This window comes from Gymnoscopelus braueri (genome assembly GCF_963280865.1).
Source record: "Gymnoscopelus braueri genome assembly, chromosome: 17".
NCBI classification, from domain to species: Eukaryota; Metazoa; Chordata; class Actinopteri; order Myctophiformes; family Myctophidae; genus Gymnoscopelus; species Gymnoscopelus braueri.
In genome coordinates, this window is record NC_137617.1 from 40076791 (window position 1) to 40089715 (window position 12925).

The window sequence follows — 12925 nt, forward strand, 5'->3', positions numbered from 1 at the left end:
GGGGGGGGGGGTGCAGGCTGGATGGAGAAAAATCTAGGGTGGATCAAAAGCTAGGGAGAAGAGGTGTGTTTTGAGTCGGGATTTGAAAGTGTCCAGGGAGGGGGCGAACCTAACAGTGGATGGAAGGCTGTTCCACAAATTTGGGCCAGCCACGGAAAAGGCTCGGTCGCCTTTTTGCCTCAACCGGGCGTTCGGAACCTTGAGAAGCCTCCGGTCAGAGGATCTCAATGGCCGGGTGCTGTCCGGGGGGCCCAGCAGTTCAGCGATGTAGGGTGATGCTAGTCCATTTAGTGCTTTAAAAACAAATAAAAGGATTTTTAAATCTATTCTAAATCTGACTGGCAGCCAGTGGAGGGAGACCAGTACAGGGGTGATATGGTCCCGCCTACGAGTGCCAGTCAGCAGTCTGGCAGCAGCATTTTGTACAAGCTGGAGTTCTAGGCAACATATTGAGGTATTCTCAATATGTTGCTGAACATAGAAGAACTGCCAGCCAGCAAATTGGTGCTGTGGGAACCAACGCACGGTCATCGGTCACGAGGACGTCCCACAATGACATACGTGGATGTACTCAAGAATGATGCAAAAAATCCTATAAATAAGAGGTTCCAATTTACTTTTATTAAATGGGTAACAACACTGAAGGTATAATGTTAAACGCATGAACCCATCCCAAATGTTTAAGGCATTTAGCAGTCCAAAGTAACTTGCAAGTGTGTAATCAGAGTTGTCATGAACCCTAATCAACAAACGACAGTGTAAATAGTCACATAAGTTAGAGTGCAAACTGCAAAGAGAACAATCTAGTGCTTCAAGGAACTTATACCACGTAAACATCAAACATAGCACCTTTCTAAATCACATGGCTTTCTAGATAACATTCTTAATATTTGTGGTCAAGCAAAAACAAATCAAAATTTCAGGTAGGAAGGAGTCAAACACCCAAAAAGCACTTTTTTCTAGTGTAATAAATATCCATGGGAGCAGTGTACAGACAATTTTTCTGTTTTCACGTGTTCTTCTGTCCAGCACCTGATCTGTTATCCTTCGCATAGTTCATGTGAGATACCATAAAAAACATAACCTGTTACCGGACATGGGCTATTCTTTTTCACATTATGCTTCTGCCTATATTTCTGTTTTATATACTACACCAATGCGGGATTTCATGACTTACAGTATGCGCAGGGGTGCAATGCTCACTGGACGGCCTTAAAGGGATATTTCACTTTCAAAAAAACTTTTGGTCATTTTATCATCTACTCAGGCCTTTGTGAACCCCCCAGACAGTTTTTAAGTTGCTTGATTATTTATTTAGATATTTGATATTCATTTTATCAGACACGCCCCCTTCCTATGCAAACCCATTGTAACTTCAAACTTCATTTTAACCATGTTAGATTAATCAAAAACACCCGTCCTTGGTTCTGGTGACTCATCCTGCCCTCCTAATGCGTGAGGGGGCCGTGTTTTTTCATTTAATTTTTTCATTTATTTTTAATATTTTTTTTGGAAAATGAAAAAAATAAAATACAATAAAAAATTTAAATAAAATAAATGAAAAAAGTAATCGGAAAAACACGGCCCCCTCACGCATTAGGAGGGAAGGGTGAGTCACCAGAACCAAGGACGGGTGTTTTTGATGAATCTAACATGGTTAAAATGGAGTTTGAAGTTACAATGGGTTTGTATAGGAAGGGGGCGTGTCTGATAAAATGAATATCAAATATCTAAATAATTAATCAAGCAACTTAAAAACTGTCTGGGGGGTTCACAAAGGCCTGAGTAGATGATAAAATGACCAAAAGTTTTTTTGAAAGTGAAATACCCCTTTAATTGCACGCCGTGCCGGAACCTATTTGACCAGGAGCACACGCAGGCACACGCATAGATTTAAAACTACTTTAAATTCGCACCTCAACAAAGTTTTCAAAGGCTCCCGACTCACACCTAGCGAATTAACATAGGAATAAACCTAGATGCATATCAATTGTCCATTGTGTTAAGCGACGTGCGCGTCACGTCATTGAAATAGAGTGCAAGAACATACCAAATGAGCATTGCATGCCTGATAATTACAACAAGGTTCCATAGTGTATACAGTGGTTATCAACAAAATGTTAAAAACAGTTATCATAATGAAACTTCCCCAGTTGATTACTTACATGAAGACAATGATTTATCGTATTACAAGTTTTCTGAAATTGTATATTTAAATATGCAAATTAGGCATTTAGTCCATGAGCCAGAGCCCCAAAATTGAGCCAGATATTGAATATTCCCTCGTTAAAAACCTTTGACTCCAACATCTTAACAAAATGAAATAAGAATGTTGACTCTGGCTTTGTCCAATGTTGATTCTGGAAAGTTATGCAAATTCGGGCATATTTTCCGAATGCCTAATTTGCATATTTATAGATACAATTTCAGAAAACTTGTAATACAATAAATCATTGTCTTCATGTAAGTAATCAACCGGGGAAGTTTCATTATGATAAGAATTTTTTAGATTTTGTAATTTTTTCACCTGTCATGTAGGCTACGTATGGGGAAAATAACAAAATGTGTGATAAATATGAAAAAGCTGCTCCTGTGGAAAGGTTATCATATATTTATTTAATTATATTGACCCTATAAACAATTTAATATAGGTATGGTTTTGCTTTTGCCCACTCTTTTGATAATGAAATCGTGTCTGGCTCATGGACTATAACGCGATATCCATTAAATGTTTTATTATGAAGTGCAAACGGAAACGGAAACAGTGTGTAACTTGACGCTGTTTCCGGTGGTGCTGGATGTTTGTTTACGGAAGTAGAGGTCGAATGAATGGTCTCTCCTCAGCTCTGCTCCATAGGCTCTGCTCACCCTGAGCTTTAAAACTATCAAATAAACCAATTTACCAAAAGGCTGCTATATTGTTAGTGTCTGGTAAACCGCCGGTGAGTGCTGTCTAGGTCTGTTACAGTTATTACAGAATCGCTATAATCGCAATTATTTGAGGTAATCGCAATCATTTTGCATACCGTAATCGTCATAATCGTTTCCATGTTGAAAAATGTTCATAACGTTTTCAAACATTTTCCAAAAATAGCAAAAATGGCGTCCTCGCACGCCATGGCTCTGATCTGTCATATTGATAAAGAGTCTACTAACCGTCGGTGTGTGTGTGTGTGTGTGTGTGTGTGTGTGTGTGTGTGTGTGTGTGTGTGTGTGTGTGTGTGTGTGTGTGTGTGTGTGTGTGTGTGCGTGTGTGCGTGCGTGCGTGCAGTGGTGGAAAGTAACTAAGTACATTTACTTAAGTACTGTACTTAAGTACAATTTTGAGGTATTTGTAGTATTTCCAATTTCCAATACTTTTACTTCTACTCCACTACATCTCAGAGGCAAATATTGTACTTTTACTCCACTACAATTATTTGAAAACTTTAGTTACTAGTTACTTTTCAGATATAAATTATTATATTATAAAACATACATTAACCACTTTAGCCATATTTTATACCTAGGCTGATTGAAAATAGCCGATCTACAAGCTACGAGCGTGTAGATCTGCTATTTTCAAATATTTTTGTACTTTTACTTTTGATACTTTAAGTACATTTTGATGCCAATACTTTTGTACTTTTACTCAAGTAAATTTTGAATTCTGGACTTTTACTTTTTTATATTGCAGTATTGGTACTTACTTAAGTAAAGAATTTGAGTACTTTTTCCACAACTGATAGAGTCTAGTAACCGTCTGTGTGTGTGTGTGTGTGTGTGTGTGTGTGTGTGTGTGTGTGTGTGTGTGTGTGTGTGTGTGTGTGTGTGTGTGTGTGTGTGTGTGTGTGTGTGTGTGTGTGTGTGTGTGTGTGTGTGTGTGTGTGTGTGTGTGTGCAGGTCGTCCTCCATCGTCATCATGTGGGACCAGGAGATCAGAGCCATGGCTTCCTCTCACGCCATCCTCGCCTCCACGGTGTTCATGGCAACCGTGGTGCCCGCGGTGCTGCTGCCGGGCTTCTCTGTGTACGGCACGCACCTGCTGTGGCTCTACTGCGTGGCCGGGGCGGTCACCGTGGTCAACGTGTCCGTCTTCTGGCTGCTGGGCATCAGCCCGCCCACCAAGAAACACACACTGGGCTACAAGGTACTAGAATTCGTTCCACACAATCATGCCTATTAGAGTGACTCTCAATGTTGGGTCAGGACCAGTGTTGCAATGCTGAATTGGAACGTGGTTGCACTGTATTTTAATGACCAGGGGTCCTTTAGGGCAGGGGTCTTCAATGCTTTTCAGGCCAAGGACCCCTTAGCTGAGAGAAAGAGATGAAGCTTGGCGGGACCCCCTGTAGTAACTCTTGAGGACCCCCTGTTGAAGGTTCTCTAGCATACAAGGATGTCTTTTGATCAAAGTTTCACTGTTATTATCTCTATTACCTACAGTAACAGTACATACAGTATAAGGAATTCTCCGGAGAAAATGACATATCGGACCAAATCATCATCTAACAATGGGGGTCCGTCCATGGCCTAATGTGTATCAAATTGGGGTCCTTGAGAATTAAATAAAAGGTTGAGAATCACTGATTTAAACCCTGTGGTTATGAAGTGAAACCCTGAGAGCAATGTAGTATTAAGGTAACCAAACTATATAAGTGTGTGTGTGTGTGTGTGTGTGTGTGTGTGTGTGTGTGTGTGTGTGTGTGTGTGTGTGTGTGTGTGTGTGTGTGTGTGTGTGTGTGTGTGTGTGTGTGTGTGTGTGTGTGTGTGTGTGTGTGTTAATTATTTTTTGGAGGGGGTGGGAAGTCGGTAGCCTGACACTCAGCCTGAATTTACATTTCGTTTCACTCCATTATTCCTGAATACGAGGATAGCGATTCAGGGGGTGGAGACAGGCTAGGAAGTCGGTGCTGTAAATAAAAATCGGACTTTTTTCATTCTGTGGCATATATTTACTTATTTCGGCAATAGGTTGTCTACAGACATCAACCATAATAATATACCAGACATAGTCACTCTCATAACTGGACGTAGATTTGAAGGAAATCATATCAATTTGACACAGTAATTAAGGTGAAGCTGTACAACTTTCCCCACTGAATGACTGGTGAAATTACCAAAGGTGTGAGGTCCCACCGAGATTTGAACTCGGATCTCTGGATTCAAAGTCCAATGTGCTAACCATTGCACCATGGGACCTGATGAAAGTAAAGTTGAAGTCACGTCTGTTTTATTGACAAGTCTGATGTAGTGTTAATTTTGTTCGCTAAGAGTAAGACTAAAATATTACGATTTTGATAGTTTGTCAACTAAGACTAGAATAAGACTAAACGATTTCAGATGACTAAAAGACTAAAACTAAATGGTGTTTTATTCAGAAATAAGACTAAGACTACATCAGAATTTGCTGTCAAAATTAACACTGATGTGAAACCCTTTTTAAGTGAAAGACAGAATTTGTCAAAAAAAGAAGAATTTACAAAACAAGTACCGGTATGTAATGCAATGTAATAAGCATTTCACAGCGTTTCCCTGAAAAGAATGGAGCTAAAGCTTTGTAGTTTTTCATAAATTACCAGCAATAAATATATCTAAGTGTATTTAGGTACTCGGTGTAAATTCATTAGTGTATGAATATATTTCCATTTAAATTATAACCAATTTTTTAACTAGGAATTGTGTCTAAAATTGCAGTTTAAAGCAATAGTTCACCCAAATAATTACCTATTTTCTATCAATTACACACGCCATGAAGCCTTGAATTCCTGGAGATTTTTTGTCGTGTTCCTAAGCCAATACTTTGATGACCGGCAGAGTCTCAATTGAGTTCTGAGTCTCCTACTGACCGATGACCCGGTCATCAAATTATTGGCTTCATGGGGTGTGTAATTGATAGAAAATAAGTATTTTTTTGGGGTGAACTACTCCTTTAACAATGGTTTAACCTGAACCTGATATAAGAACATTTCAGCCATGCCCCTGTATATTTTATTTCTCACACTACCTGAGAAAGGACAGGAACTGGAAAGGAAGAACTGCTTTAAAAACACACTCATCAGATTTTGTTCTGTGTAGCTGTCTAGGTTGGTTCGCTCCTGTCTCTACCTCTTCCTCTCCTGCCTGTTCTTCCATACTGTGGTGGTTCTCTACGGAGCGCCGCTTATTGAGTGAGTAAGCTGGTGTCACTGGTCTGGCGTGCGTGTGTGCGTGTGTGTGTGTGTGTGTGTCTGTGGGTGGGTTGACTACTGAGACAGAGAAACTTTCAACTCTTAGGTGTGTTGTGTTTAGGGATGGAACGATAATCGTTATTATAGTTTATCGTGATAAAAAAAAACACTCACAATAATGGTATCGCAGAGATTTTAACTTATCGTGAAATTGTCCTCCGTCATACACTAGGATGAATTAGCTTTTGTTGAGCTGCAAATTCAGTATCACTTAAACCCTCTGTACTTTATAAAACGGAGCTGTAAAGAGCGCATTTGGCGCGCTCTTATTTCACTCTGCACAAAACGATTCGCCAAAAATAGCCGATCTACAAGCTCACAACGTGTTGCAACGTAACGTGTTGTGAGCTTGTAGATCTGCTAGATCTGGAACGTTCCCCCCAGAGTAGGGATGCTGCTGGTAATTCAAGTGGTTAAACAAAAGTGGCATTTTAAGTTTTAAGCATATTTTGATTATCGCGACCAATTATTTTTGCCACAGTATTTGTGACACGTAATCTTCATATCGTCCCATCCCTGCATGTTTTATAGAACAGCCCTGGAGACGTTCTCCCTGGCCGTGCTGCTGACGTCTCTGACCACACTGCGGTGCCTGTGTGTCCTCGGTCCAAACGTCCAGGCCTGGATACGAGTCTTCAGTCGACATGGGTATGATGACCTGACGATCCGCCAGCACAATGTTCCATCATTTCCATTCACCACTTTCAATATGACATCCCTCTTCCAATACAAGAACGCTCGCCCCAAAACACACTCGTTTCGGGTGATAGTCGGCACATACAGTATATTCATTCATAAATAAATAAATAGACTACATATATTCATTCATATATGCACCAGAAGCAGGGCCAGCACTGGGCAACGCGGGCAGCTGCTCACCCAGTTGAGGCCTTGCCCCGCTGCTGGAAGATGGACCGAAAGATAATAATAATAACCTGACGTCTCTGCTTAGCGATAGATGGACGGGCACTCGGGCAGCAAGTCACACCTCCAAACATGTCCACTGTTGGAGCATCACAAACTGCATGTAAATGTCTGTTTAATGCCGCAGTGAGCCGGTGATTCATCGCTCATTGCTTAACAAAAGATGACTGGGGTGTGGGGTGGGCAAGTGGGCAATTCACGCACTCAACAACACCTCAGTAGGCTACACAAACAAAATGAGTCACCGCTATTTCTCAATAGACATATGATAGGCCTATTAGCCTGTGTTGAGATCTGCTATATTTGCTATAATTGAAAAAAATAAACAAAAGTAAAACATTCGGACAAAAGTGTTTTATTTTGTTATTTTATTTTATTTTATATAGCTTGAGGAACTGAATATAACATGGCGCTACTTCTCCATTGAACTCAATGCCATCATGTTCTTTTCTGTTGCCCTTTTACTTTGAATGGTGTGCACGTTCTATTTTATTTCTATTTTTGCCCAAAATATCAGACCAGGATGCTTAAACAAGCAATTTATTTCTCTCTGGTTTAGACTTCTTCAAAGTCTCTTAAATCACTCTTGGTTAAACATTAATGTTAATTGTTAAATATGAATGGTTCTGAAATAGGCCTTTACACTGTATACAAAAAGCCACGTTTACATTACAACGAATGTTATCAGGCATGTTACACACCCTCCTCCATTTTGTTACATAACTATACATTTCTCCTGGTGATACAATGACACAACGTTTACCAGTCTGTAGACATTAGAAGCAGTGATTAAAAACGGCATTAATAATACTAATGAGTAGCTTCTATGGCCCCACATCGCTGCTCCATATATATGTGACAATGGGAAGAACCATTGATCACACGGAAAGCTCTGTATGAATGCATAGCTATATGCTTAACTCAACTGTACATTCAATATCAGGCCAAGATATTTATCATCACAGACTACATTGTGAATATCTTTGTTCAGACTCACAGCTTCCACCACCACTCATGACCTTATATGGAATACAGAAAAACAACAATATAATACAAGCCACAGATAGCACAGAAATATAACCAAAATATAACCACACACAAAATAACCATACGGCTAGGGCTGTAACAATGCATTACTAAATACTCAACGTTTCTCTGTCTCTGTCTCTTTGTCTCTTCTATGTTCAGGGCTATGTCTGTATGGGACACCTCCCTCCAGATTACTGTGGCCACCACTGTGATTGGAGCTTGGCTTGGAGCCTTCCCAATACCCCTGGATTGGGACAGACCATGGCAGGTTAGTACACACACTAGGGCTGTCGGCCTTTGATAAATTCTTGCTTTATTGTTTTTATTATTCAAGTATATTAGCATTATTTAATGCTCAATTTAAGCCTATTATTACTTACCTATCAGCTTATAGCAACTAATTCCTACAGGCATACAGTATACTAAATTAGTATCAGCATGTGGTTGTTATGCATGTTCTGTCCACTAGAGGGCATTCCAACCAAAACTATTGTTTGGTTGTAACAACAGGTGATGCCTTTCTTGCCAAGTAATAGTTGAGGCTTAGGCACAAAATTAATAACATTAACTAGGATGGATTCACTGCCCATCATATTGTAATGAGAACAGGTTAGGTATTTTATGCATTGCATGAGAAGGCTATTTTATCACTGTCAAAAACAAACCGATCTAAAAAAATTCAATGAAATGACATACACAAAAACAAGTAAATCAGAGTGCACTAATAGTAACATAATCAGCTTGTCAAACAACATTGACAAACCAAAGGCTGTTGGCCAAAAACACAAGGCCTTCCATGTTTTACAGTGCTTTTTATTTACTGTAATCCCAGCCATGGAGAAAACCCTTTCTGCTCTAACCGGGTTGCCTGGGATGCTCAAATAGTGCTGTGCCAGCTGGGCAAGGTGGGAGTACTTGGATCTTGGCATCTTTCACTAGAAGAAATGTGTTACTGTCGATGGGTAATGGGGTCTCACTCTCATACATCAGCATTTATGGCTGTATCACGTCTCCAATTGCCATACCACCCGATGCATCTGCGCCTTGGCAATAAACATTCCGCAAAAAGGTCCCCCATCTCTGTCGCTGCGTCCCCGTAGGCACGGTTGTTCCCTTTTTCTTCCTCGTCTAACTCTTCCACAATCACCATCAGCCACCATTCACTTTCACTTTCTCACGTACCTCCTGCTTTTGGTCGCGTTCAAAATGAATCGGCTGATGGAAACGTGGGTTGAGGTACTAGCTAGGAGTAAGCTAAGCAGCATGAAGGCATCTTTGTTATAACTGTATCATTTATCCGTTTGAGATGTTTGTTGCTGCCAGATTGCCCGGTGGATGGCCGGAGTTGTGACTGAAATGAATCACAAACTTCAGGGAGAGAAGGACTGATGCTGTTTGGAATCGGGGACGGTTGATAAAGCCTCAGTGGCCACTTAAAAGGCTTAAGCACTGCTATATCACCTACTCCATCAGGGTCCACTCACTGCTACTCAACTAACTGCTCAGTTTCCCCCACACACCATATCGTAGGTGCTGTTCTACCGAGAGGCCCAGTCCGTTGAGCGTTGCAGGTTTCACTTCAAGCAGCTTCTGCTTAGATTCCAGGAGGGAGCTGTCAGTAGTGGACTTGTTGAAATGGACTGCTATGGCCTTTTAGTCTGCTGACCAGACGTTCGATAGCTCGCACTGTTCCCCACAGCCAGGTTAATTGTGTGGGCCATGCAGCGGACATGCAGGTGTCTCTCCATGGCGTTAATATGATTAACTGTGTTGTCCGTGGTGATGGAGAGAACTGGCTCATGACTCAAGTTGTGCACTGCAAGTATTTTACCGATGCACTCTCTGCAATGTTCTCCTGCAGTGTGCCTTTTCTGAGGGCCGGTCGTTTTGAGAATCATTATCTTTCTGTTTGAATTCCTCGCCTATAAATAATGTGCTGTGACTGTCCCATAGGCCCCCGTGGCTAGTGCCATCCACCATCTGGTCAGCGCCATCTTTTCTCTCCACTAATCATCTTTCTGAAATTGAGTTTCACAACTCTGTCAGCGATGGTTACGTGGCTGGAAACCATGTTGCCGTAATTTGAAATTTAAAAAAATTCTACTGGGAGCTACAGAACAGTGTGCGGACTTCCCTTCTTCTCTATTCTACCTTGGTTGAAGGCAGCTCATGAATGAAATCTTTAAAGCTGCAAGATTTGCAGCTTTTAAACCTATTCCCCTGCAAGATGCTAATCGGTCTCATATCTTTGCACATAAAACAGATAAAAGTGTCGATTTGTCTGTAATCGCTGTCTGGCGAGAGCAGCTGGTAAGCCTCGTGATGAGGAGGAGCGAGTCTAAAACGAGGTAATTCATGCCCGCTTTGAGCTGCGTTAACTCCATTAACTCTGTGAGCATAGCTGGGTAAAGTGTTTGCAGGTGTGCCCTCATGTTGTTAAGTGATGCTTAATTTGGACGTTGCATAGTTTTGGCTAATTACTGTCTTTGTTATTCTTCCGTTTGTTGATGGAAATCCCAAAAACGTCAGGAGTGGTGATCTCTAGTGCATTTGTTGACGTTAGAGCATATATGTACTTTACATTGGACATTTAACAAGAATGTAATTAACGTTATTGTTTATCACACGTGATGTGACAAAAGCATTGTGCTACAAAGTAACTAAGATAGCCGGTAGACTTATCTAAATAAAATACCTGGCATTCAGGGGACAAGAAAACAACAGTATCTATCTAAATAACATACCTGCAGCAGCAAACACAACATTAATTCCTATATATGGATAACATAACTAGCATCAATTCCTAATATGCTTTTTTGTTTAAGGTTGGGAATTTAATCTTTGAAAATGTCTATTTATTGGTGTATGTAACTGTTATTATCATTGTGACACCCTCCCCCCATGTTCTTGAAATGGGCTTCTGTATTTTGATGTTTAAGGTGAAGTTATGGTCCTCGGCTAATTTGTGACAATGACGGATTGTCCCATTCTTACTTCCTGTAGGTGTGGCCTGTTTCCTGTAGCCTGGGCTCCGTGATTGGATTCGTCAGCGGGCTGGTCGCCGCCCCCACATGGATCCACTATCATCGCAAACAGCTCACCTACAAGTGCAAGTGATGGAACTGCGTGTGTGTGTGTGTGTGTGTGTGTGTGTGTGTGTGTGTGTGTGTGTGTGTGTGTGTGTGTGTGTGTGTGTGTGTGTGTGTGTGTGTGTGTGTGTGTGTGTGTGTGTGTGTGTGTGTGTGTGTGTGTGTGTGCGCGCATGCGTATGTATGTCACATCAAGACTACGTCTTGTATTCCTGCTGTTCTTCCTTTGGCGTTTTAGTGGTTATTTATTGGGGTCAGTCCCTTTGCTTTCCAACAGGAAAGAAGATTTTGTAACTACGGACCTTTATGCAACATTGTTTTGTGTGCAAGAAGACTAAACATGTTCCTTTAACGTTTTTGACACAAATAAAATATTTGTTATGTAATCTGTATCTTTGGTTTTGGCATTTGTACATGTACTGACTGAACAACATTACCCAGCAATATTGAAACCTGTAGATGGCACTGTAATACTCTCCTTCTGATCTGTGTGTGTGTGTGTGTGTTTGTGCATGCCTGCATTCATGTGTGTGTGTGTGTCTGTTTAAATTAAAGAGATAGATCAAGCTTTCGCCTCATTTGCAAGTAATAGAAAGTAATCAGTAAGCCATATTAACAGTAACTCCATTTACTGATATACTGTCGGGGCAACAGAGCAGCAAGACACTGACAGAGACGTAAGAGAAACCATGAGGTGAATTCTCTCGCACACACACACACACACACACACACACACACACACACACACACACACACACACACACACACACACACACACACACACACACACACACACACACACACACACACACACACACACTACTTGTGAGGACATCAGCATTTTAGGATGCCGATTGCATGAATGTCATTTATTTATTATGTTATCAGGCTTAACTCCAAGCCTAACCCCTAAACTCTAAACCCAACCTCTAAAAGCCTAATCCTACCCATAAACGGAATCTTTTTGTAACTCTTTGTAAATCTCTATTTCTCAAATTCTGCTTTTGTCCCTCACAAGTATAGTAATATATGAACACACGCACGCATGCACGCACACACACACACACACACAGAGAGAGTCAGCCAGCACCTGAAGCTGACTAGTGATGAATACTGTTCCTGTTCAAACAACCATTAATCTCCCTCCTGCTCCATTTCAACGCCGTCCTTTTTCCTTCCTCTCGCCTCATTCCTTCTCTTCACCTCGGGCGTCCATATTGATTCGGTTTCATTTTAAGGGACATTAATTCTCTCCCCGTTCACAACCTCCCATAATCTTGTCTTCTTTGCAAGTCGAGCGAGTGCCGCCCAAAACTACCATGAGCTCTGCGTCAAAGTCAAAATAAGTGTGTGGGGACAGTTATTTATTAATTTTTTTGCCAACTCTGAAGATCCCCAGACCTTTCGAGACTTGAATTAATCTGCTAGATCGTTGGTTCTCAAAGTGGGGTCCGGGGACCCCCAGGGGTCCTTGAGGGAGTTCCAGGGGGTCCCCAGCTAAATGATAGATAGGAACCAAATTGACCTCACAGTTCCAGGGGGTCCCCAGCTAAATGATAGATAGGAACCAAATTGACCTTTATGGGTTTGTAACTCAGAGAGTGTACAAATGGAACCAAATGGACCCTAACGGGTCCATTTGGTTCCATTTGTACACTCTCAGAGTTAAATTAA

At 41.2% G+C, this 12925-nt stretch overlaps 1 protein-coding gene across 2 annotated transcripts; it reads left to right on the forward strand.

Annotated features, from left to right (window-relative positions):
• Positions 1-2809: 2809 nt before the first annotated feature.
• pigf (phosphatidylinositol glycan anchor biosynthesis, class F) lies at positions 2810-11637 on the forward strand. Of its 2 annotated transcripts, none has more exons than XM_080455118.1 (6): positions 2810-2942; positions 3883-4129; positions 6058-6149; positions 6741-6857; positions 8322-8430; positions 11166-11637. In XM_080455118.1, exons 2-6 carry the CDS (start codon positions 3902-3904, stop codon positions 11277-11279), a joined length of 660 nt encoding a protein of 219 aa, XP_080311244.1. In that variant the 5' UTR covers positions 2810-2942; positions 3883-3901; the 3' UTR covers positions 11280-11637. The 2 variants fall into 2 exon arrangements, with proteins under 2 accessions (XP_080311244.1, XP_080311245.1); XM_080455119.1 differs by having other exon boundaries at positions 2860-2957.
• The last annotated feature ends 1288 nt before the right edge of the window (positions 11638-12925 follow it).